The sequence below is a fragment of the Marmota marmota genome, unplaced genomic scaffold (assembly GCF_001458135.2).
Source record: "Marmota marmota marmota unplaced genomic scaffold, marMar, whole genome shotgun sequence".
Lineage (NCBI taxonomy): Eukaryota > Metazoa > Chordata > Mammalia > Rodentia > Sciuridae > Marmota > Marmota marmota.
Window position 1 is genome coordinate 38,523,663 of NW_026000093.1, and position 27,961 is coordinate 38,551,623.

The 27,961-nt window shown below is 36.2% G+C and overlaps 1 protein-coding gene across 3 annotated transcripts in view; it reads left to right on the forward strand.

The window, feature by feature from the left end:
- The first annotated feature begins 435 nt into the window (after positions 1-435).
- Slc26a7 (solute carrier family 26 member 7) overlaps positions 436-27,961 on the forward strand; it is a 105,834-nt gene continuing 78,308 nt past the window's right edge. The window contains exons 1-4 of one of the 3 annotated variants that reach the window (XM_048782779.1): positions 436-566; positions 737-1,046; positions 20,674-20,784; positions 25,565-25,737. In XM_048782779.1, the coding sequence (XP_048638736.1) occupies positions 854-1,046; positions 20,674-20,784; positions 25,565-25,737 (477 nt within the window). In that variant the 5' untranslated portion in view covers positions 436-566; positions 737-853. Of the gene's footprint in view, positions 1,047-20,673; positions 20,785-25,564; positions 25,738-27,961 lie in introns of all 3 variants that reach the window. The other 2 variants (XM_048782780.1, XM_048782781.1) reach the window with 2 other exon arrangements.

Sequence of the window (27,961 nt, forward strand, 5' to 3'; positions counted from 1 at the left end):
CTCAAGCCACGATTATTTGTTCACCGTTAACTTATTTTCTAAGCCCATGAGATGAAATTTCAGTTGTTCATGAGAACTAGCCAGTCTTTTCCCAGGCTGTGCAGTGACTAAATGTGTCTGTATGAATGAAAACCTCACCTACCAGGGAATCAAACATGCTAAGGACCTTTAGAGGGCCCTGTCACATTTCTGAATTTTGTGGAACTGGCAATCATAGGATATGTTGAAAATATGTACCTCCCACCAAAGTATGGGGGATTCTCTGAATGTAACTTGCACAACACCCTTCTGGTAGATTTATGATTTTGTGTAGCTTAAAGGGAGAAACTGGACGAGCAGGATGTTTTCTGGTTTCATTAGCATAGCCCAGCCTACTTCCAACACACCCCCAGAACTACCTCATTAACCATTGGGATTGCAGCCAAACACATAAGACTACAGTGAATATAAAGGGAATTACTGGCAAGAGAGCTGTAGACTAACTTACCACCGAACCCATTACTTTTCCAAGATCAGAAATATATTACACTAACAGGAACCACTCCTCATTCAGATAAGAATTCAAGGTTTTCATCTACAGTTTTTATCTACAGTAATTAGCTGCATCATAATAAGACAGATAGCTCAGCTGCATCTATTTAAGTGCTTTTAATCTTCCTCTCCCCTCCCTCTCTCCCTCTCTCCCCCCCTTTCCCTTTCCTTCTCCCTCCCTCTCTCTTATTTATTTTCTGGGTAGCTTTGACATTGTAAACCACAGACGAATTGGAGCCTGGCATTGAAAAGAGGTGTTCTGCAACTTTTTTTTTTCCCCCTTGTCTAAAGAAGTTGACTTCTACAACAGGGGATCTGAAAAATGACAGGGGCGAAGAGGAAAAAGAAAAGCATGCTCTGGAGCAAGATGCATCCCCCCCATTATGAGGACATTAAACAGTGGTGCAGAAGGCGGCTACCTATTTTGGAATGGGCACCACATTACAATCTGAAAGAAAACCTGCTTCCAGACACTGTGTCTGGGATAATGTTGGCAGTTCAACAGGTGACACAAGGTAATGTACTGCATTTGGTTTTCCTGTTTTCTGCAGAGTGGATGTCGCTTTGCTTCTTGGAAGGTATTATGAATGAACTGGGCTGGACAATTTAGATAACAAAATGAATATTTAATGAAACTGTTATTAACTTTGGGAAGCAGTGTGGATATCTTTGTGTAAGAGTTTTCCTAATTGTCCTTTAGTTTTTGTGCTATCTTTTGCTAACAATTACGTACTGACCCAATTTTTGAATGGCATTACACAGTTATGATGTTAAATTTCATACAATGTTAGAGTAAAAGATCAGTTATTATGGGAAAGTGCACTTTTAAAACTTGATTTTGCAGATATAATTTCTTGCCTTCACTGAAACAAGCTATAAAATATATCCTGATTAGAATACAATTGTCTTTCAACCTAATTAGTAGTACACAATTACCTGTTGTTGACTTGAGAGCTGTTATAAGCAAGGAACAGAGCTGTCTGCACAAAAGGAGGCTCTTTGCCAAGATCATTATTTGCAAAGAGAATACTGTATGTCCTTAGAGCTTATGTTTTATTCTGATTTATTTTTGTATCCCATTACCTACTGCATCTATATCTCAATAAGAAATTTAAACTGGTGAGAAGTATGATTTTAACTGCCCCAAAGCAGATTCTAAATGATATTCTGGATTTAGATAGGTGTTTGTATCCATGAAAGCTAGTTAACTAGTATGCACACACACATACACACACACACACGTGTGTGTGTGTGTGTGTTTTCCCTAAAGGTACATCAATCACAGTTTTTGGTTAATTCAGGTAGTAATTTTCTACCTGTAGCAAGTAAAGAAATGGCTTTCTCAGCCTTGAGAATTTGGAACAGTTTTCTTGGCATAGACTCTGTAGGTTTATATTTCCTTGCTATTCCACTACCTCCCTGGCTCTAACTGTTATTTATATTGTTAAATTATAAGCACTCTTTTAATTAAATTATTCTGTAGTTGGAACAAACTGGTTTGTGTATTTGTGTTTTTAGTATGATTAGGAACATCTGCACTGGTGGCTTTACTTTAAGATCCATAACACTATCATACTTTATGGGATTCCATTTCATTACATAGGCTTGTGTTACATTTTTAATAACCATTTTGCCAATAGCAAAGCATAGTAATCTTTTAGAAAAATGCAAAGGCAAACAACAGGATAGGATATTTTCAGCCTTGCTTTTATTCAATTTAAAATTCAAAATGAAACACTACCACCATGGACTTTGAAAACTTAGGTGATGAACTAAAAAAGGGCTTTTTCATCAGATAGTTTCAGTATATGTTATAAACTTATCTTGCTTTAATGCAAAATGAAAGAGAATTATGTTTTTACTAATAATTTGTCTTTCATGTTTGGGAAATATCAGATTAATTAGAGAATTTTGAGATATGATTAAGTTGTTTGATGCAAATCCTAAATGCTGAGGTTTGTTTGTAAGTCTTTAGTAGTCAATTGTATGGCTTTTATTTGGGTATAGACTTTGAGGGATTTTATTTTACGAGTCATATATTTCATTGAGTATGAAGAAACACATTGGTTAGTCCCCAACAGATGAATAGCACAAAACCTACTCTGCTCTTGTGCCATGGGAAAGTACAGATCTGGCTGCTGGTTCTCTTGGAAGTTTACCAGTGAAGGGACAAGTCACACTGCTAAGAAGAATTTAAAGGTTTTTGCTGGCATACGAAAAGATTAATCCTTCTAAACGTACCTATTCTTTTAAATACAATTTTCTCTCGAATTTTTTCATGGTCATCTACAATGGACAGTTAAAAAAAATATCATAAAGCTATCATTTGTTTTAAGTGGCACTGTGCTGTCCTCTCATGTACATCACGACTCTCATTCTCAGTGACAACAGTCTTCTCTCCATTTTACATATGAGGGAATGTAGGTTTAGAAGAGTAAGGAATTTTCCTTGGACTTCATACCTGATAAGTGGTAGAGTCAGGATATGATTCTAAAGCTAACACTCTTAACATTTCACTTTGTATTCTACACTGCCAAAACAACCAGACTTTTTATAATATCAATGTTATTAGTAACAGGAGACTTTTTTGAAAGGTATGAATATCCTTCCCTTCAAATTACTGTTACATTCAGTTTTCATCCCTGTAGTTTTTAGACCCCAAAGGCAAAATGACAAGAAAAATAACTACAGTAGGATACAGAGAAAAGAAGGCATTTAGATATCATCATCTCCTATTTGTGTTAATATGATACTGGCAATTATTATCAGCTTCATTTCTTTAGGAAAATCAGAAGAGGTAGTTTTAGTCCCTACATCATAATGGAAACAAAAAACAAATATCCTTTTACAGAATTTCAAAGCAGATTTTTATTGACTCAGCATAGTAGAATTATATGAAATTTTTGAATTCAGTTTTTCATTATAAATATGGAAAGTTTATGATTCCATCTAATTATTGTTTTTCATTTTGCTATCTCTAGAAATGAATTTAAAGTTAAGAAGTATAATGGAAACTAGCATTTGAGTGTTTTCTATAGGTCAATGACAAGAAGTCATTTTTGAATTACTTTATTAAAGATTTCCTAATTGTGGAATAAAGGTGCTTTTCAGTTATCAGTATACCCGACTCCTTTATAATATTTTCTGTATTTGCTGTACTCTTTCTAGACTCCTTTATTCTCTTGGTTTCAAGAGACTAATCTTTCATTTTTCCCCACTACTTGTTTGGATTTCTCTTCTAAAGTGCCTCTACAAATTTTGCTCTTTCCATTCTACTCTTTCAATTCAATACCAGTGTCTTAGAGACTCAAACCCTGACCTTCTTCTCAAAAACCACCTCAGATGATCTGCATAAAAGACTCTCACTGTTATTACCATACTAGGATCTCAATCTGAGATCCACATCTACTATGCAAACCTAGAGTGTTCTAAAAGCACATCAGTTGCAACATTTAGTATTCTAAAATAAATGGAATGATACTGCTATCCTAACCAAATTTATAATAGTTAATAATGAAATTAAAAATGATAAATGTAAGTACTGTTTTAAAAGCACTTGATATGTGTGTGTGTGTGTGTGTGTGTGTGTGTGTGTGAAAATATATATCCATAGAAGATAAATAACTTGCCTAAAGTCACACAGCAAATGGAAAGAAGTCACATTTGGACTCAGGTCATCTGTCTTCAGAATTATGCTCATAGTTTTTGCTACACTTTCTCTTGTAGAAAGTCCTGTGAGTCATTCTCAATTCTTCCCTCCTTTTTTGCCACCCTGGCCACTAGCATACAAGCAGACACAAAGTTCTTTCATTTCTATCCTTTAAGTATCTTTTCCACCAGTTTGCCTTGGTTCATGCCTCTGCTGCTGCCCTGATACATCCTTTGAGTCTTCATTCTGTGTTCTGTCTCCACCTGAAGACAGCATTCCATACTGCAGCCAGAATTCTTTAAGATTTGAACATACTGCTTCCCTGTTCAGAATTCTTAAATAGCCCTCTATTTCCTCTCAGATAAAAGCCCAGTTCTTCAGCATATCCTCTCAGATGCTGAACAATCTGAGCCTCTTTATATAAAGCTCTGCTCAAAGAGATCTCTCCTCTGAAAACCCCTCTCCAGCTCCTAGGAAGACTCATGTTTTCTTTCCTTCTATGCTCTTTGTACTTTTGACATATCTCTATCATAGTCTTTATTTAACACATTGTATTATATATTTTTGGTGCAACTCTTTCTAGACTGATCTGCAAATACTGTAAACCAAGACAATGCCTTCACCTTTATATTCTTACCAACTTGTATTGCCCAGCACAAAGAAGTAGGTTTTCAATAAACATTGGAAGAGCTAAGCCTTTCCTTAGCTTAATCCACTGAGTGTTCTATTGCATAGGGTGCCGCGATAGGAAGGAAGGTGAATTTAAATTAATTCTTTTTTAAAAAAATATTTATTTTTTAGCTGTAGTTGGACACAATACCTTTATTTTATTTATTTATTTTTAATGTGGTGCTGAGGATCGAACCCAGGGCCTCGCTCTTGCTAGGTGAACACTCTACCGCTGAGCCACAACCCCAGCCCTAAATTAATTCTTATGTTTTAAAAATAACTGTCCTAAGGATACCTATAGTGAAAAATATACATTAAATTATGAGTATTTGGTTTCTTCCAATTTCTCTTACTTTCTTGAAGTCATACACTTGTAGCTCTCTAGACAAATCTGGTAAAAGGTACATCTTCTTTTTTCCAAATAATGTTAATCTTTTTTCTTCAGCCAACATTGACAAATAGGATATTTTATGTAAAAACCCAAATACTTTGCTTCTCTTGAAAAAGAGAAAGACATGGCTGTACAGGGCCCACATTCCCGTGTGGCAGAAATCTGTTGATCTCCTTAGAGGCTTCCTGCTTTAGGCAGGGCACGCACTGTACATTCTGCCACAGTCCCCACCCCTCCCTTGTCTACTGCCACTTTCTTGTTAGTGTTCCCATTACAAGTTTAACCTCAGCTAATGTGTTTATTGATATGCTTTGAACTCACTTAAATAAAATATTTATGGAGAGATTATATATGACTATATTCTTAAACTGGATCAGCAGAATCTTCAGTTCTATGAACTTGGACTAATGTATTATTTCAATATTCATAATTTCTCCATAATCCTATGAATTTTTTATTACCTGTTTTTAAAAACAGTATTCTTGGGAAGGGGTCAATAGGACTTTACCAGACTTCCAGAATTGTGATTGTCCCTCCCCAAAGTAAATAAATGCAGAAAGAAGTATGAAAGAAACCTTAGGCTCATGTGGGAGATAATAGAAATCATTTTCTTTAAAAAAATATTTTTAAACACTGAAGAGCCTTCATTACCATCACCAGGTAAGAACCACTCTCTATAGGTACCTTCTGCCAAAATGCTCTTTAGCTGATGTCTTGAAGGTCCTCACTACTGAATGTATTTTGAAGATCAGCCAAAATTTATAGAGAATGTCATCCACACAAGATATGTTACCAACATGGTTGGCAAGTTAACCAGCATCAGACTGGTCTTTAGACTGCTTAGTTCACATTTTAGCCAACACAACCACTTGGGAGTTACTGTGTTTCAACCTGAAAACTCAAGCACTGAGACAGGGTGGAAAATTAAAATGCATGACTTGCTGTAAAAGAACCAAATCTCCTGGGGAGGAAAATGAGAGTGTTGCCTTGCATTCCAAGGGATCACCTAGAATTTTTGTTCCAGAACCATGAAAAATTTAAGCTGCCATAGGGTTGCCTGATGTTCAAACCACAAAGTTTTGGGCCACAGACAGACGATGGATGTTCCTTATAATTATGCAGAATGTGTGGCATTACTGGCACCAAAACATATGTGTTGGAAGCTGAGCTTCATTGCACTCCTGAGGGCAGCTTAGTGACATGTGGAACAATAAGTGGAAATTCCTGAAGCATACTGCATTGAGAAGATTAAAGGCTTGTCTGGGAATTCTTCCCTGCATGCTCTCAGCCTTGGGGATACGGAATACTAATACTGGCTATGTATCTCTAATCCAACCCCCTAAATCACTGTATCTTCCTGCTAGTGACTTTTCTCTTCTCTAGGAACAAAGGCAGCTAAATATTCCTAAGTAAGTCTAATATATACTTTCCATGACCTTCATGAAAATACACAGAGGCGCTAGTGACATTTGCTGGTTTTCCCCTTTGGCTCCATTTCCCCTCACCCCATGACCCATCCCCTCCCTACAGCTCCAGCATCCATTCAGCACTTCTGATTTTCTTTTCTTTTCAATGTAGAAGCATAATGATTCAGAATTAAAGGTACATTTATTAGGATAAGGTTCCCTATAATATTTAGAGTTGTCCACATGGAAAAGCCATGACCTTCCTTTTTTAGGGTGTGGAGAACTTGAAGGTTTGTTATAATAGCAGTGAGGATGAGGTGTGTGGCCTGTGGATTAGTAGCCTTTTGTGTTGGCCCCCTAAAATCCATCTCTGTTGTCTTTAGTAGCCATGCCTCAGATTTGTTTTGGGGAATACTATGGTTTAGACTTGAGGTGTCCCCAACAAGCTCATGTGGGAGCTAATGCAAGAACACGTAGAGGTGAAATGATTGATGATGAGAGGTGTGACTTAGTGGATTAATACATTGATGGATTAACTGGGTGGTAATTGTAGACATCCAGTTGGGTGTGGTTGAAGAAAACAAGTCACTGGGGTTTATATTTTGTCACTGGAGCGTGGTGCTGTCTGTGCTTTCTGGTGGTCATGACTTGAGCTGCTTTCCTCTACATCTCTTCCGCCGTGGAATTATGCTACAGAGACCTCTGAAACTATAAGCCTCAAATAAACTTTTCCTCCTCTACATTGCTCTTGTCAGGCCTTTTGGTCACAGTGATGAAGAAGCTGACTAAAACAAAGACTAATGCCTTTTCCACTTATAGTACATGGTTCAAGTGTGGTTCTACTTCTGGCTCTAGTGATGAAGTCCATCCAGGCTGATCAGTGGACTGAATGCTTCTAAACCAGGACTCTTAACTTTGAGAGCCCTTTGGAACCATTAGGGGCTTACAAAACATTGGTACCCAGGTCCCATCTTGAATAACGAAATCAGAATTTTCTAGAGGGGTTGATCAGGCCTAGACACATTTTTTTTCCTTCTTTTTCACAACTTGTAGTATTTCCTGATTCTAATGTGCATTGGTGTTGAGAGCTGATTCCAGACAATTATTGGTCCAGGTGAAGACTTGGAGCCTGAAGCTTGATAACTGGCACAATTCCATACCTCTGGCCAGTGACTGATTCTGTAATAAGATCTGTATTCCAGGCACAAGGATTGGGTTAATTATATGACAGACCAGTAATTTATTATTTTAAAATGGTAATGAAAATAAAAATGATCCATGTGGTCCAGTCAGTGTGGATTCCAACATGTGTATTGAAACTTTAAGGAGGAGACAGCTTTCTCCTTTGTGCTGGAGTTGATGAGATTACAGATTATGCACCTCTACGGCTTCCCAGGACCTCCAAGATATGTTGCAGCAGAGAAAAACAGTCCTGATAACAGCTAGAACACCCATGACTTGACGTGTAAGCACACATAGCTTTTTTCTTTGCTTATGCAAGTTTAAGTTGGGTTTCTGCTAATCATCTTAATAACATATAAAAGTGTTATTACTCCCTAAATATGCTGCACATCTTATGAAATTCAGTAAGATAAATATTATTGTATTTTATATTTTCATGAGGATAAGACTTTAAGGTTCAGAACATTAGGTGAATTGCCCCCAATTCTAGTCCTGCTAAGATAGATTCAAACATTGACCTGCCAAGCCTCAGTCTTTCTCTCTGGCTGCCTTCTGTTTCCCTGAATGTTTCTAGTATGGCAGACTTTACCTGGGTGGGACTGGGGTGGCTCCTTGATAAAATAAAGCTAAGGTTGAATCCAGAAGAGATCTCAGATGGTGGGAAGAACACTTAACATGGAACAGTTGCTCTTTTCCTTTAGGGTTGATCATGGCCCCCTGCCAGAGTTGGTTAGGATGAGAGAGGGAGAGGAGATGTGCATTAATACTGGTTTGAGCCTCAGTGAACAATATTTTACCATGTAACAGAGATGACATAGGATGAAATGTTTGAATAAGAATTTACTAGAGACAAGGGGACAATAAAAAGGACAGAGAATCATGGAATCTGTAATCAGTACCAGGAAATTTTAGTGCTCTGGAACCTATAACGAATGCCATGAATCTGAAACTTCAACTGGTTTGGTCCTTTTTGTCTCATTTTTGCTCTCCTCTATCCATATAGATGCCACCTCTTACCCTGACCACGTGCAGTCCAGGGCACAACTGCAGAAATTTATTGTCTCCCATTCTGAGTACAAGAGAGCAAGCTTGAGCCCTTCTCATCTTTCTAACACTGGAGATGTCTGCCCACCAGGAATGACTCTATCCCCACCCACTAGAGCTTCAACAGCAAGTTACAGCTCATCTTACATCATTTCTTTCAATGAAAAAAACACAATGGTGGTTTTTTTCTCATTTCAGTGTATATGCTTGATCATCTTTTCTTTTTTCTCTATAAATTTTGCTTTTCATTAGCTAATCCATTTCTATGGCTTCAACTGCCAATTTTCTACTGCTGAATTGCAGAAATACATTTCCAGCCTGATTTTTCTCTTTCCAGCTCTAGATAGTAATATTCAGCTAACTATTGGACACCATCATAATATCTCCCAAGGATGCATTTAAAAGTGAACACATCCTTTTCCCTCCTCAAATATGTCCTTGTCCTCCATCTTTATTATCATGAAAGTTATCCCCCTATCTACCCAGTTGTTCATGCTAGAAATCTGGAAATGATCCTTTTTGCCCTTTTCTCTTAAAAGCCATATTCTATTAATCAGGTTCTATAAATCCTTCCCTTTGAACATCTCTCAGAGACAGTCTGATGCCCATTGTCTTTGTTGCAACTTCCCAGACAGTAATAAACATAACTACTTTCGCTAAAGGCCTAAATGTGCTAAATGTGCCATACATCGTGATAAGCATTCATTGTGTATTATATTAGTCTTTATAAAAACCTTAAGAGTTTTATGCTGTTATTACCCATGTTTTATAGATAAGGCAGACTGATTGATTTTTCTAGGCAATACATTTCAACATGACAGAGGGAATGTTTAAATGCAAGTTTTTCTTACTTCAAAACCCATGCCTTTATCTTAATTAAGACACATCAAAATTCATTGCTAGTCAGTTAAGGTATCTACTCATTTGTAGTCTTGTTTCTCTGTTATCTATGTAAAACTTCAATAAAAATAAATTTGAGTCAGGTAGGAAAGAAAGTTCCTGTCATTACTGTTTCTAAGACTCAATCTCGTAGATCTCTTCTGGATCATGATAATTCTTTATGCTTGTGAGATCTCCATGTATAGCCATTGACAGCATGAAAACTTGGGGTAATTTACCTTACTCCTTCTAGTGATTAGAATCACTGTCTTTTGATTAATAGTTGCCTGTGAACCAAAAGAACATGTGCTGATAGGAGTTTTGTTTTCACACAATGGTGGTTCTTGAATATATGTAAATTTACCCTGGGAGACCCACTTGTAATGTTGCTTAACCCTGAGCCTGCTGATAGTGTGAACCAGACAGCTGGCTATACTGTGGTTTGCTAATAACAATGCTAAGACCACCACAAACCAGTTACCAGATGGAAATAACTTTCATCATTACCCACACAGTTTGGGTTTGATTTGGTATGTGTAATTCTTGGAAGTGCCTACCACTACCTAATTATTTTGTTTTCAAGAATATTGAAATCTGTCTTGCTAGGGTCTTTGTTCATTTCTATTGAAAAATATTTGACAGAATATACAGTCTTTTGCTATATTCTTAGAAAGAGACAGAAAAGTATAAGATAACAATCTAGCCCACAAGGGGCTTATTATTTTTCCTTTCCTCAGAAATGCGTACAAGAGAATATGATCTTGTTATTTCAACCTTGAAGATATCACTCTGGTGAGGGTATGTAAGGGTGGGAACATTTTCTTAATGAAAGTTTATAGAGTATTAGTTTCAGCCACTTTTTGCCTTGAGTAGATTGCATAACCCAAGGAACTGCCAAAGAATTGTGCTTTTATTTAGGAACATGAAGACTAATACAGTCCCATCTGTATAGCAAACATGAAATGAGTGTTTGGTGGTAAAAATTGGATAGATATAGAGAACAGAGTAGTGGTCTTAAAAAAGCTAGCAAAATTTGATTAGCTATAGGTATTGATATTATATAAAATGTCATTTTAAGAAATCAAATCCCACTCATTTCTCTTTCCCGAGAGGGGATCTCTAGGGAACTATATACACAGGTAACATTTAGGAAATGGCAACCAGTGTCCACTGTAATAGCTGTAGTAGTGGGCAAAGTTAGCTCCAGCAAAATTAGAGTGCAGAAAAACAGTGTAGAATTGATATCTAAGGTTTTTAAAGCTAAGGTTTGAATATGCTTGTGGAAAGAGAAAGAGAAACACATCAGAGCTTACTTTGAGGCAGGCCCTGGTCCTTTTATCATGCCAATAGCATGAATTAAGAAATAGTAGACGCGAGAAAAACATACACTCTTGGACATGGCCTTCTTCCACCAGGAAATGTGTCCTCTCTGGAGTGTTCAAATTTGACCCTTACCACTAGCAGCCCTTCTCTTGGGTAGGAAGGTAGAAGGTAGTGGAGAGAAAGGGGTTGGAGAACTTCTGCTCCACAGATTGTGTTGAGTTGCGACACTGTGTATGGAGAGACATAGAATCCTGATCTAGGACTGGGGGTCAGGTTCAGGAAGGCTGAACATGCGAACAGCCTGGTGAGTGAAAGTTTAGTCTCTGAATGTCAACCTGTGGGACCAAGACAAGAAAGGTAAAACTAGGGAATAAAGTGTTGAAATCTTAGGTAAAGTGTAGGAGCAAATCAGAATTAGAGTGTGGCTCCAAGATTCTTGGTAGAAAGATCTCTGAGTTACAATCTAGCAAGCCAGCAGCATTGATAGCTCTGAGTCTTCTCTAAGTTTCTACCCAGTATATGAGCAGGCCTCAAATTTTTGTGAGTGAGCCTGAGCCCATGGAAGGCAGTGACAGGATAAATCTGGTTGGTTAGAGGAAAGAAAAAAGTATCAACCAGCAGCTGTTATTGAAGGTGATGTGTTGGTGTCCCTATCCTTACATTAAAACATTAGGGTGGTCTCCTGACCTATCTGTGGATTATCCTAGGACCATTGTTGGAGTTATTTGACTTTTTTTTTTCAACTAAATGTAGAGGAACAGGTGGTTATCAAAATCTTAGTCCATTAGGGACTCTTCAATTTTGAAGAGGATGGGGAGTTTTGCTGACATTGACTTCAAATATGACCTCATTATTAAACATTTATGGACTGTAAGACGTAATGCAATCATGAGTTTTGCAGGGTATTGAAAATACTGCCTAATCTGATTACTATTTTAGCATAATTATTAGTGATATAATTAATATTTTAGCATTTGATAAGTAAACCATTAACTTTGAGATGAATTTAAATAATTTAAGTATTATTGAAGAATGTGTCTACCAATATATGGAAACTTACATTAAGTGCTAAGAATCTAATTTATAAATGTTATTTGCATCCAAACGAACTATTTTTTGAGTGCTCATAAAGTGATCAATGATAAATATACAATTCCATGTGACAGAGAGGAAAACTGACTCTTAAGAAATTAAATTAAGAAATCAAATCCCACTCATTTCTCTTTCCCGAGAGGGGATCTCTAGGGAACTATATACACAGGTAACATTTAGGAAATGGCAACAAGTGTCCACTGTAATAGCTGTAGTAGTGGGCAAAGTTATCTCCAGCAAAATTAGAGTGCAGAAAACCAGTGTAGAACTGATATCTAAGGTTTAAAGCTAAGGTTTGAATATGCTTGTGGAAAGAGAAAGAGAAACACATCTCTTTGGTAATTGTCTGGTCTTAAAAAAAATCTATACTATAGGCCTACTGACAAAAAAAGGTATTATAGCAGTTATACTGTTAACTTTGAGTAAAAATTAAATTATAAGATAATAATCATCAGGCAGAGATGAGAAATCTCTGATGATGGCTCCTTCTCTGTATCAACTTTTCTGCTGCCCTGGCCACTGGATTTTGCCATGACTTTGGCCTTGATTCTTTACGTTCATCATAGATACAAGTACTTCCAATGTTGTACTGGGGCTATCTTTTCACACACAAAAAATATACTTGAATGGAGGGTTTCATTTCTCTCTTACTGTGAAATAAAAGCTCTTCTTGACCAAAATCAACTACAAGTATTAATATGGCATTGAAGCCTTGAGGACACCTTCTAGAGAGGATATTGTTGACATCTATGGGCTACAAAAATGCCAGTCACCTATTTAAGTCCTTTGTATCAGCACCATGTGGGATTATGAAGTCTCTTTCTTTAGGACTTTTCCTGGAATATTCTTTTCCTTCTCTCCTTTCCTTCCTATAACCTTTATAGGGTTCTCTCCTCAAGTCTTAGGAGTAAACAACACCAGCACTTCTGTTATCTTACCGCAATATAGTACCCATTGATCAACATTTCCCCTTCCTTCTATTCTCCTTCACCCCCATCAACCCCAGCCACTAATAACCACAATTCTACTCTCAATTTCTGAGATCAACCTCTTTACATTCCACAAATGAGTGAGATCACGCGGGTACTTGTCTTTCCTTGCTTGGCTGACTTACTTCACCTAACATAATGATCTCCAGCTCCATCCATGCTGTTGAACATGACAGGATTCCATTTTCTCTTTGGCTGAATAGCACTCCACTGCATATATATGCCATGTTTTCTTTATCTATTCATTGGTAATGAATACTTAGGTTGTTTCCACTTCTTTATATCTCCCATGGGGATAGAAAGTACTGTGTATTGGTGTACATAGTAAGTGCTTTATAAATACTTGTGGAATAGCTGTTAGAAAGACCTCAGTTTTGAACTCTGACTACATCACTTAGGCAAGTTCTTTAGTTTCTCCAAGATTTAGTATTCCAATATCTAAAATAGGGAAAATAATACGTAGCATACAGAGTTGCTTTGAGGAAAAATGAGAGAATATAAAGTACTCAAGGCAGAATCTAGTATAATTGAGGTGTGTGATAAATGCTATGATTATTGTCATCTTTTCCTTATGAGAGCACAAACCAATAAGTGCAGATTATAAAAAGAGACTCCACAAAGGCATGGATTTTTATCTGGGTTGTTAATTGATATATCACCTTTCTGATACATAGTAGGTGCTTAATTCTAAGCAGATGTTTTTCTACCTGTAGGTGTCCGTTCTGCTACTTGAAGGTAAGAAGTTGGAGATCTTCAGCTTTGCAAGAAATCTTTCAAAATAAGTTTGAGAATTTCTAGGCATCATACAAACTTTTAAGGACCACCCATTTACCAGCAATGGGTACTTCAAACTTATTTCTATTAATCACTGATATCAAGTGCTAAAAAGAGATCCTTTAACATCTGCAGGTACTCTGTGTATGAATGTACACATTTTCTCTCTCTCCTACTTCTTTCTCTCCATGCCCCCCTCATCATCCTACCCAGTTAAAAAACAGAATCAGAAACAAACTAATCCAAGAGAGAATAGAAAGAGATGGCAAATCACCTTATTAGCATTTTAGGCCCATTGTGTCATTGTATTTGGGTTGCTAGGAGTGCAAGTCAGCGCTTATGTCCAAGACTGGATAAAAGAACCTTTTAACAATTCTTTGTGTCCCATGGGTCCAATATCATTTTCATTTACTTTATCTGGGAATATTGTCTCGGATATTGCTAGATAATGGCAGTGTACAGACAGAAACATCATTATTGCTTTCTTCTGCTCTTAGACTGAATTGTGTAAGAAAGGAGTGCTGATCTGGGTGCCAGTTGTATTCCCTGGTCTGACCAGACAATTGCTGCTCAGTCTTGTTCAGAGTAAGAGATTAGCAAAGTGTACCTTCCCCCCAGTTTGGTATTTCCTCATTTTCATGTGAGCATTAGTGTTTGGTATTGCACTCTTATCCACTTGAAGCCCATGAGCTAACTAATCCTTGCTGGTAGTAGCCTGATTATCTTCAAGCAGTAATTTAACCTTTTCAGAGCAATTTGGCTTTTAAAATACAGTTTCAAAGAGAGTTAAATCATCATATTTTGAAAAGTGTTACCATCTCACACATATTCTTTAATGTTTACTTACATAATACTATCACTATAAGGCTAAGAGACTACTTCATTTCCCCCCTAAAATTACAATTTTTAATATTTTTATATAATACCCTTTTTCTAAAAATACTAAAGGTAAATGTGACAAGAAGAAAGTCTTGCCATTTCTATTACTGATCTTGAAAAAAATCATTCGTGAAGTTTCAAAGTCCAGTTTGAGGAAACAAATTCACTACTAACTTGCATTTGTGCATTTTATTACTGTTAGCTTGCATTCATATGACATTTTTTACTTTTCAGAGAATCAGTTAATCCTTAATATGGTGCTCTGGGCCCAATTCATAAAGCCTGGATTCTGTAACTACAGCAGAGATTAGGAGCAAGGAGCAGCGCTCATCAACATTCTCCCCCCACATCAGGCCCTCTCATAGTCAAGATGACTTCTTTCTCCTGGATTTACCAGTCGTTCTGACTGACCATTTCTCTTCCCTCCAAGAGCTGTGCTTCCTGGATTAGAAGTCATGCTAGAATTCTTATTAGGACTCACAGTTGTCTGTCCCTGTTTCCACTTGAATTAAACTTTATTGAAGCAGAAACAGTTCTTTTACCAACAATCTATTTAAGGCTCTCAGCCAAGGCCTTGAATTGCTGATGTTTTTAATGCACTCTATCTTATCATCCACTTCCTTTTATACACCACAGACTTGTGGTTTTCTTCCATGTCATATCCAGACTTGGAAAATCAAGAGGCTGCCATTGTAGTTTCTTTCTTTTCCTAGTCAGGTGGATTCAGATTCCAAAGTAAAAATGGTCAGTAAAAGCAAAGAAATGGCATTTTTTTTCATGCATATTTGAGTTTTTACCTGCATACATGTCTCTGGTTCCTGTCATCCTTGGTCGCCATGTGAAATTACACCCTTTCTCAATCATCTTTCCCTTCCCTTACTGTCTTCTCATTTGTGACATGTTTACTCCTCTCTTGAACTTTGAGTAATATCTGCATGGCCAGTTTTCCCAAGCACCCTCAGCAATCGCTCTTTCTTAGGAAATAAACTCTATACTTTCAAAAATGTTCACAAAACATTCTACTTGTTTGTCTGTCTTAGAAGCTGATTCTCTCATATTGGGTATTAGCTCCTGAAGACCCTCTCAATGGAAAGTAATCATTCTCCCACCATTCCGGTAATTCATGTAAAAAACTCGTACTTGCATATACCTGCTTAATATTGATCTTGTTCAATATTATATTCCCATTTACATCTTCGCTTTCCAAGTCCAATTGTTTTCACATGGTCATAAATGTCTGAAAATAAAATATTCTAATAGAAATTGATTAAGAACACTATTTCTTCCCAGCCCAACTTCCCTTGGGTCATGCTTCTATGCACAGTGATGCTGGAGGGGCTGGAGAGTCTTTGTGAGACCTGGTTAAGGGGAAGTTCCCACAAAATATGGGCATTAACAGAGATAAAAATAAAACTCCTCATTTGGATCTATAACAAAGACATCATCAAGGCACTGGCTAGTTAATGTTTGCAATTTAAATATCTAAGTTTCTACACAAGAAAACTTGAAATGTCCTGAAATCCTAGAAATATCAAGAGTTAATAGGGACGTTCTCAATTCGACACTTTAAACTTAATGTGATATTATTAGCTGGGTATAAACAAAACAAAATAAAACTTTATAGTGTATTTAGAGAGTGCCAAATAATGTTAATTAGCACATGTATTACATTTTGGGTAGTGAGACACTTGATATCTACTGTCTTAGAAATTTCAAGTATATAATATGTTATTATTTACTATAATTATTATGATTCACAGTAGAGCTCTTGAATTTATTTCTCTTGTCTAACTGAAATTGTGGATCCTTTGACCAACATCTATAATTCTGCCACCTCTAGTCTCTGTTAAACTTTATGAGTTTGACATTTTTAGATTCCACATAATAGATCAGATCATGTGGTATTTATCTTTCTGTGCTTGGCTTATTTCATTTAGCACAATGTCTTCCAGGTTAATCCATGTAGTTGCCAATGACAGTATTTCCTTCTCTCTTAAGGCTGCATTGTGTTTGTGTGTGTATGTGTGCATTGTGTTTATGTGTGTATGCGTGTGTGCTACACACACCTACACATTTATAACACATTTTTTAAAAGTCTATTCATTTATCAGTGGACACTCAGGTTAATTCCATACTTTGGCTATTGTAAATAATGTTCCATGAACATGGGAGGGCATATATGCTTTTGATATACTGATTTCATTTCCTTTGGATATATACTCAGTACTTGGGTTGGTGGATTTTATGTTAGTTCTATTTCTAGGTTTTTTTTTTTTTTTTTTGTACCAGGGATTGAACCTTAGGGGTGTTTTACCTCAAGCCACATCCCCAGCCCTTTTATATATTTTATTTTGAGTCAGAGTCTCACTGGGTTGCTCAGTGCCTCTCTAAGTTCCTGAGTCTGGCTTTGAATTCACAATCCTCCTGCCTCAGCCTCCAGAGCACCTGGGATTACAGGCATGTGCCATCATGCTCTATTTCTAGTTTTTGGAGGAACTTCACAAATTTCCATAATGGCTGTGCTTGTTTACATTTTCACCAACAATGCACAAGATTGTAAGATAGTTCCCAAGGTGTGTATATGGTGATATTTTTTTGCCTACCTATTTTTCCTCCTTTTCTGGCTCCTTGGAGAATAATCATCCTCTCACTCTTAGTCCATTGATTCCTATAAGCCAAGATTCTCTGCCTTCAGGGATAGGAAGAATCCCAGGCTTAACTGGTTAGAGATTTTTACCTCTCTGATCAAAATAATAATTTGTTCTCAGGACATTAGGCATACTTTTCAACAGCTTTTTATTGATGTTTGATGTTAGAAAGTTGTACAACTTTTGTTATTTTTCTAACTTTTCTTTGAGAGATCTTGCTGCTTTTTTTAAAAAAAGTCACTTTTATTGAGATAAAATTTACACTTTATTACTTTTTTCAGCCTCTCATGGTCTCTGAGGCCATCATTTTTTTTTTCTTTCTGCAGGTAGAGTTAGCTCCTATGTTCAGTTTGGCCTTCCTCCCTTGGGTCAGTTTGAGAATCTTTAAGTTCATGATGATTAGGGTCTACATTTTCTTGCCACCTACACAGATCTGGTTGCTAGGATCTCTCAAGCAGGGATCAATAAGAAGCTGTACAAGACACAGCAGATTCTCTCTTTCAGGGCAGGACTGAGCAAACAGTTTTTCCTGGTCATGAAAGAGTTCTATGCCCTGCACTGGTTCCTCTCCAGAGCCACAGTATTCAGGCCTCCCCAGAACTCCAGCAGGTCAATGGGCCTGCCATTCTCTGAGGAACCTCATGTTTATGATCCCATCCTTTTTCTCCTCAATGGTGAAATCCCAGTTTTCCCTCCAGCTCTTGAGGAGAGATGAGCCGATTCCTCTCTTGTTTGGTGTGTTCCATCTCTTGTTTGGTGTATTTGGCATTAAAGCATGCAATTGAGTACCTAAGTTGTAGCATGAACTTTTACTGGAATTTCCCCTTCCTGGCCCAGCCATGTCTTTTCTAATCTGATGGGTTATCAGAACCAAGAAGAAGCTGGGCGAGAGGATGTCCTAAAATTTCAAAACTTCCACCATCTTGAATCCCAGGTAAATTTTTAACCACTTATCTTAATACATAAAATCCTTTACTATTTAATGTATGTTGTTAACCTCTCTTGGCACTGTCTCAAGTGAATCTCTTTAGTTGAGCATACCAAATGACTCTGCATTCCAGAACTAAGCAAGCTCTTGTAGAACTCTGTGCCATTGAATAGATCCTGCAATCTAAAATAGTCTCCTCACCTTCACTCCTCAAACATCCACTCCTCATTCATTTTATTTTTTGCCCATGTATTATTCACCATTTCCTCCTCTTAGAAGTCTTCTTTGGGATTCCATCATTCATTCCCCATCTTAACATTTTGGTTATATTTAAATTTATATTATATTTATATTTTCATAAGACCATAAAAGTGAGGCAAAAACATTGTAGAAATTTTGTGTAGGACAAACTCAAGTTTTAGAAGGTTGTCATTTGGAAATGTCTCATTGTATGTGATAGAAAACACAATCTGATGTAGCACAACTAAGAAGCAAATTAATCGGTTTTATAAATGAAAAGTCCTGAGGTAAGATTGGAATGTCAGGGAGGAAATGAAATGTGTAGCTGATGGGCCATTTGGAGTGACTCAAGATTCCTATCTTCCCACTGCCAAATGTTAAGGGATTCCAGACATTTCCACCAACTCTTTTTTAATGAGAGCATATGTGAGATAAGCTGAAAAATAAAGCGAGAAAGACAAGTTTTGGAGGGAAAAGTGAGAGAAAGAAGAAGAAGAAGAGGAGGAGGAGGAGAAGGAGAAGGGGGTTGGGGGAAGGAAGAGGGAGAACATATTGTGGGACACTTTCATATTTGACTCAATAGCTATCCCTACTTTCTAATTGCTAACCTAGAACAATACCTCTAGTTCTCCTTTTCTTCCAGACCTGAAGTTGTTGATTAAAGAAGTAGCACAGCATTGCATCTTAATTTCCTTTCATTGGGTTTTATTGTTAGTATTTTCTCCAAATTCCAAGCTCTTTTTCTCTTATGGAATTACTGGTAGTTGGCCCTTTTTTCTTAGAATGAGAAGTATTTTTGTTTTAGCAACTCTAGGCTAAATACGGTACTTTTTATAAAGTTAAACCAAAATGTGAAGAGGTAGGGGATAGTCAGCTTTCTAGTGCTAACTTAGTTCCAAGACCTGCCTTAAATGCCAGCACTTACAAACCAGATTGCTGACTCTCATCATGTTTATATGACATTCTAGAGCATCCTCTGCCACCGACTCCACTGCAGTCACTTTTATTGCATTCAGACTAAGAAATATGGACATAATTACCCTAAGTACATGTATGAAGACACAACTGGTGTGACTCTACTTTGTGTACAGAGACATGAAAAATTGTGCTCTGTATGTGTACTATGAATTGAAATGCATTCTGCTGTCATGTATAACAAAGTATAATAAATAAACAAACAAACAACAACAACAAAAAGAAATACACTACCAATAAACAAGCAATCCAGATGGTTTTTGAAGAAGGTCCTTGGTAGAATTCTCACCTATTTTAATCATGGCTAAAATGTGTCTTGTACTACTTGAGAAATATTTTATGTATGATTACAAAGGTCATTTTAAAAATAAATTTAATTTAATTTAAAATGTAAAAGTTCAACAGTAAAAATGAGTGATATTGGAACTAGACTGTTAGGCCCCATAATGTGAATAATGATCTGTCCTCAAGTATAGGCATTTCTACTGCCACCTCTTTCCTGTTTGTAACTTGTATAGTACTTTACACCAAATCAGATGTCCAACATTAAATTGATAGACTCAAATGGATTTGTCAGAACCTAACATTAAGTTGCTTAATGCCAGGGACCAACTACAGACAAGATCACGTTAACGAACCTGTTCCAATTCATGTTTTGTTCATATTTAAATCACCAGTGGTCCTTTAGAAAGGTCTATAAAAATTTTCTATGTGCATGTAACATACAAACTATATAGACAGAAATATCTATGAGGAATTAATAATTAAAAATTATTTCTTACTTGATCATCGAAGGAGCACACTTGATTTTTTTTTCCACTCTAAGAAATTATACCTGAGAGATAGACTAGGGTCCAGTTAATGGGAAATGGATAGGTTCATGAATTAGCCAAGTCACTGTACCATTAATTGAACATACATTTGAACTAATGAGTAATTTTCTCCCATTTAGGAAAAAAATGCCAGATTTTTTGGTTGAATAAATAGAACTATTAAATTATTTCATTTGGCCTCAATCGTGGATTATATCTTGATGTTATAAGATGGTCCTATTCATTCTGGTTTTCTTCACAGGGTTGGCCTTTGCTATTCTCTCATCTGTGCACCCAGTGTTTGGTTTATATGGGTCTCTGTTTCCTGCCATCATCTATGCCATATTTGGAATGGGACGACATGTTGCCACAGGTAATAATTCCTGCCTATGCTTATGCTTCTCATGTTAGTGATAAAGGAGACTCAGAGTGATTGTTCCATACTGATTACATTTCCAAAACAATTCTAACTTCACTGTTGGAAAATATCAGCAAATATTGCTTCTATATATTTCTGTGTTTTGGATAGTCAGTGCACACTGTGATTTATTGCTATCTTACTGTGTAACCAAGGTTATTGCGAAGGATTCTTTGCATTTTTAAGTTGTAAAAAGACCATGAAAAAGCTGGGCACAGTGGTGCACACCTGTAATTCCAGTGGCTTGGGAGGTTGAGGCAAAAGGATTGCAAGTTAAAAACCAGCCTCAACAATTTAGTGAGGAACTTAGTGAGACCCTGTCTCAAAAAATAAGGAAAAGGGCTGAGGATGCAGTTCAGTGGTTAAGGGCCTCTGGGTTCAATCCCCAGTACCAATTAAAAAATAAAGACCATGAAAGAGGGGGAGGGTTTACAATGAGATAAGAGGAAGTAAGAACCTGAAGGAAAACACAAAGACTATAAAATTTAGTAATTCAAATACTGAAAAAATGTCTTACACATGTGTTTGATATTTGGGCTAAATGATCTTCTAGGTTTCTTCCAGGCTAGATTCTGAAATACCCTTTAATTGGTATGTATCTTGCCTTAAAACATGAGCAGTCATGATTATTCTGCTACTACAGAAGGCTGGTTTGGTGTTAGTTAAACTTGGGCATAGGTCTCCTTTTTTGTTTGCTATCTATGTGATCTGGACAAAATTTTAAAGCTAGCCCTATTTGCTTCTTCCTTAATAGTAAGATGCCCTCCTGCTGAATTTCATATAATCATACTGAGAACTAGATAATTGATGAACAGTGTCTAATTTAGTACTTGCTTCATAAAGTTTAATAAAGTTAGCTGTTATTAAAAATGACACTTTAATCTTAAATACTAATAAAGTACTTTAAAATGGAAATATATACACATTTCTATATATTTTCTGTGTGTCAGATCTTAGCCTCTAATCATTTTGCAACCATATCTTCAGGGATCACTTTGTGTTATTGATTGTAGTAGTTTCCTAATGCTGATGTAACAAATTAGCATGAGTTTAGTGGCTTAAAACAAAACAAAGTTATTGTTCAGTTCTGGAAATCAGTAATCTGAAATGAGTATCACAGGACTAAAATTGAGTCAGCAGGGCTTCATTCCTTTCTGGAAGCTCTTAGGAGGGAATGCATATTCTTGACTTGCCTGTCTTCTAGATGTTTCCTACATCTTCAAGGCAGCATTGTGGCATCTTCAAATCTCTCTCTGACTCTCATCTTTTTCCTCCATCTTCCATATTTAAAGAACCTTGTGATTACATTGGATATACATAGACAATCCAGGGTAATCCTCTTAAATTAAGGTCAACTGATTATCAAACTTTAATTCATCTGTAACATGAATTATTCCTTGCCAAGGAACATAGCATGTTCACAGGTTCTAGGGATTAGCATGTAGACATATTTGGGGGACATAGTTTTGCTTACCATATTGACACATAAAATTTTTCATAAAATATTTTGTGTGTAATGTTTGGTTTTTTATATCCATAACTTTGTTATGGGGAAGGATTGACAGCAAACCATCATTTAAAGTATTGCTACCTAAACTCTTCTCTGTGAATCTGCATTGCATGGGAGTTTGTTAGAAACACAAAACCTTGGTTTCTACCTCAGACCTACTGAAATACAATCAGCATTTTCACAAAATCTCCAAGTTTTACATACACGAATATGCATAGTCAAGAGCCACATAATGAAATTTTAGTCAACAATAAATGACATAGAAGAACATGATCCCATAATAAGAACCTAGTGACACCATAGCTATCTTAGTTTGAGTAAGTACAATTATGAATGATGGTATTTGCCCGAGAGAAATTGCTTACAATGCATTTCTTATAATGAATCCCTGTTATATATATGCCTGTATATAAAATATCAACATTATATATGTATATATATGTATGCATATGCATGCATCTTTATGTATACATAAGTTTCAAAACCATTCATATACTATTCATTAGGTACTTTATTAAGAGCATTACATGTTACTTTGTCCTATTTCTTACCTATTAAGTGGGCATTATTATCTGCATATTTCAGATTAAAAAGAAAATAAAAACAACCACAAACTCTGAAATTCAGAAAACTTCCTGGGAGGGCACAAATTAAAGTCAGAGGTGCATGGTTTACAATTCAGAGGTGGCCAAATATAAAGCCTAAGTTTTTTTCTTTTTTCATTTCTTGACAATGTGGTATTTTAGAATGAACTTTTCTTTTATATTAATGCAAAAGAAGAACACAATAATGAATTAGACATTCGTAAAGCTTATTAGTTAATTATCCTGCTTTTTCATTTCTGAATAGTTTATTTTCATTTTTGAAAGATTTTAATATGTTCTTAGAAAAAACTGACTGGCTTATAGATTCAGAATGGACCTCACAGAATTCCCTCTGTTTAACACAAGAAAAGGCAAAACAAAGTTTACCAATAGGCCATAATTACATTATGAAGTAAAAAATGTACAGTTTGATAATATGTACATGTACCTTTACATAAACCATTTTATTACCTAGGTAATCACTGAAGACATTTGTTGGCTGAGTAGTTTTGAAATTACCATTTATATAAGACCTCAACTAACAAATTATTTAATAAATTATTAACAGCTGTAGGAAACTTATGGTCTATAAGGTAAAAAATAGATATAATTTCTGTGACAAGAAATAATCAATTAACTTATTCCTTTGGCTAAAAAAGGAAAAGATGGAAACATGGGTAAGAATCCAATGGAAACAGAACTAAGGAAGACAACCAATATGTGACAATTCAGATTTACTTGTCTTTAAATTGGACAATTTTTTGGTACATGAGGAAGGGCCATCTAAATGGCTTTTCTGGGAGAAGAAAAATGAACAACTTAGAGAAAACTTAGGAAGATAATATAAGAAATAAAAATAAACAATCATTTTGCTTTGTGGTCCAGGAGATTTAAAGATTTAAAGCAACATCTGATTCACTTTCAGGACAATCCTGTTGTAACACATCCTGAAAAATATATCTTATCAAGATAAGATTCTATAGTGAATGTTCCTTCCTTAATAGTCCCTATCCTGGGTGCTAGAATCTTATCTCTCATCATCAGATATATTCATTCCTGGATGCATTCTTAATTTAGTTTTTTTTTTTGTTGAGGACAATAATCAAGATGATTTATTTATGATTTATTGAGGATGACTTTGCTCACTAAAAGAACTCTTCAATTTTCCGTATATGTTTATGGACCATCAACTCTAAGAGTAAAGAATAACAGACCATAAGAGAGCAATTTGATCTTAATCTTACTAAGAATTGTCTGCCTAACATTTATTAGGAGCTAACCACATGCGATTAGATGTTTGCTATTTGATATGTGCTGTATTTTATTATCCCATTTTTAGCTTCATAACAACCCCATTGGGTGAGAAATGCCATCTGTTTACAGATAAGGAGGTTGAAGGGTGACAGTTCTGGGGCTTAAGGCCACCTTCATTAGAATCTATAATCACCACATTGTTCTAAATCCACAGCACATCCTGCCCTTCTTATTTAAAGCCTCTTATCCATTGAGACAAGAAGATTGTGTGTGTGTGTGTGTGTGTGTGTGTGTGTGTGTGTAGGGAGGTATGTTCCATTGAGACTCATATCTGTTGGAGTCCTGTTTTGCTTGCCCTGTGCTACTCCATGCTTTGTGTTCTATGGACATCTTGCCAAGTCCATTTTTTGCAGTCTCCGTTATAACCTGGAGCAAAATAAGATTGTAAGTAGTGATTTTGGGGGGGATGTTTGCACAGTGCAGCAGTGTTTGTTTTTTTTTTAACCCAAGTTTTCTGAGCCTTTCTGTGGGAATGAGCATTTCCCCATCCAAGCGGCAGCATTTCAGGCAGTCTTTACCAAGATGACAGGCATAGGAACTCTTGACAGGAAAAGGGCACTCACTGAACATGGTCCCACACATGTAGAAGGCAAGGCGATTCTTGGTAAATATTGCCAGCCTTATCTAGCAGCAGTAGATGTATATTTAATCATTTTATGAGTCACAGGACATTGTTATACTATAATAAAGCTACACTTGGTTATGAGATCACAGTAGGGAGAAAGATTTAAGCCTGGTCAGGAGTAACTAGAATAGATCCTTGTGAATATCTAATATCAGCCAGCATTGAAAGACAAGTAGCATCTGCATAGGAGCATTTCAGTCAAAGAGTTCATATGTAACCACTGAGTTTACTGAGGTCTTTGAACTTACCTCCTTTAACTTCTCCCCTAACCCTGAAATATAGGTATTATTAATTGCCCCAGTTAATGGATGAGCTAACTTAGACCCAGAGTAAGGCACTATAGGTCACATTATTGATAAATTGAGGTACTGGATTTAAATGCAGGCCACAATCTTAACCACTAGGTTAAGATTTTGGACATTTTCCATGCCAGTATGCAGAGAGGAAGGGAAATACATGGCCCAGGAGTCATAGCAGATAGATGAGTATGTTTGCCTGTTAACGAATGTATGTATACAGAGAACGCATGTATCTACTTCTTTCATAGAGAGGGGTGAAAGGTGAAGTGGGGATACAGATATTGTTTCTCATAGATCTGTTTGGCTTTGCAATATGGCATCAACTTTAATGGTAGAATTCAACAATTTTGATTATATCTTTTTCTTGAGTTACTAATTGAAGGTTCTCTGCATCTCCTTTTAGGCACCTTTGCCTTGACATCCTTAATATCAGCCAATGCTGTGGAACGGCTAGTCCCTCAAAGCAGCCAGAACCTCACCACGCAGAGCAACTCCAGTGTACTAGGCTTATCTGACTTTGAGGTACAAAGGATTGGAGTTGCTGCAGCTGTTTCCTTCCTGGGAGGTGTGATTCAGGTAAGTAATACTGAGGCTTGAGAAGGCACAAAGGGACCCAGTAGCAAGGGAAGCTCTTGTTCATGGGCTTTTCGAGGTGGATAAAGGGCAGATGTATTTTATCTTCTATATTGTCTACTACCAAGAATAATTACTCTATAAGTGCTGGTTAAGTGAAAGAGCTAGAATCAAGAAATTGAAGTTACAGAGTAGCTGTTGCTGGCTTTTTAATAATGAGCCTTCTAAAAAATGTTTATTAAAAGTGGAATAGGCTTCCTTGGAAGGTAGCCAGACCATCCTTGTTTTCACACAGTGACCAGATTGTCCCTGGAAGGGAATGTCATGATTAAAGTTCCTATAATGGGAAGGAGATGAGATAAGACTCTGAGAATCCTTCCCAACATTTTATACTGCCTATGCTAGTTACAAATGGTACTTAGCTTGTGTTACAGGTTTGCTAGTCTAGGTCATCGGACTCAGATCTGGATTAGTTCTTGCCCCTTTCCAAATTAGGTGTGTATGTTAATGCCAAGTTCGCTACAGTCTATTTTTTTCAAAATATTAGACTATGTAATTTGCTGTTTTTAATCAGTGTTCAAAATTAGATAACTCAGACATGACTATTAAATAAGTATAGACAAGGCATTGGATATTATATAGGGAATTGTCTATTTCATAGACATTTTTGCTTACTCCCTCACTGTAAACTGAATTCTATGTACACAAACTTCCCAAATGACTGTTTTCTGGGTTGGTAGGAGCTCTTATTTTACAGTGCCATAATTACAAGGTCAAAGATTATGTAAAGGTCAAGAAGGGAGACAAATAGTTGATTATTGCTTGGAATTGGATGGAAAGAAGAAAGGAGGTGACCTAGAAGAAAGAAAAATAAAACTCTAAGAGTTACATTGCCTTCTAAATGTGTCAAAAAGACTGAAGAATTACGGATGTGAGATGAAATGAGAATAAGAATTCAGGTCTTCACAGTTATGAGAAAAACACACCATCTGAGTAGCATCTTTTTCAAAGAGATGGACCAGTTGGTATTTTCCAAGGCATAGGTCTGGTTGCCTGGAGGTTCTGTAATCTTTGTTTTTCCAAACATGGATGACGTCAAGTGTGTTCCAAGACTTCACAGGCTGGCTGGCTAAGTGTCCCTTTCCTCCTCATTTGGTCTGTGTGAGGCGGTGAAATACCTGTCATCTGTCTTCATTTTATTTATTTATTTATTTTTTTAATCTTAGAAATATATTTGAAACATTTTACAAAGTGCTATGATTTTTAAAAATATAAAAAGTCTGTAAAATTTATAAGACAAATATTTCAACAGAAAATTGTTCAAAGCACAAAAGAAAAAATGATCAAAATATACATAAAAGAATGTCAAGCTACCAGTATGTAGATATCAATAGATGAATGGATAAAAAAAATGTCTTCATTTTAGAAATAATCAGCCATGTGAGCTGGTGATTAAACATGGATGTGCTGCATTGGATTGGATATAGGTTTCCCTTAATTTCTGTACATGCAAAATAAAAATGTTTGTACTAAGATGGCAAAGACAATATATTTTCTCCTTGTTCTGTTGCTTTCCATTCATGTTTCTCATTGAATTTATGAGTTATAATAAGTTTCAACTTTCTTTTATTCTATACATCATGGAACAAATAGTTTTAGGTGCATATTACTATATTAAATGTCTATAAGAATACATAATCAGCAAGAAGACCAGAAATGATCTGCTTAGTCTCATTTTAACCATTTTCCTAAGTCCAAAGCAATAATCAGGTGTTTTATTATTTTCTAAGCATATTTGGGGAAGGATTTAAATGATAAAACAGAAAAGTAGAAGCCAGGATTCTAACATAAAAAGTAAATCTCATTTTCCAGACTGAAACTCCCTAGAATTATAAGAGTAATACAGGATATTATTAAAGATAATAAAAATAATTTCATTTTCATGGCCTTTTACTACATGTCAAACTAGATCCAGATAGTTGCATGCTTTCTCTTATAACTTCATCAAACATCTGCTTTTCTTCCCCCGTTAGCTCTGGTCCTGGATATGTGACCTATGTTTTAGCCAATTTTCTAACAGATGGCTGGACTTTATTTGACCTCCAAACTTATCTGTCCATTGTCATCCAGATCCTTAGAGTCTTTTTTTTTTTATTTAATTTTTTATTGTTGGCTGTTCAAAACATTACATAGTTCTTGATATATCATATTTCACACTTTGATTCAA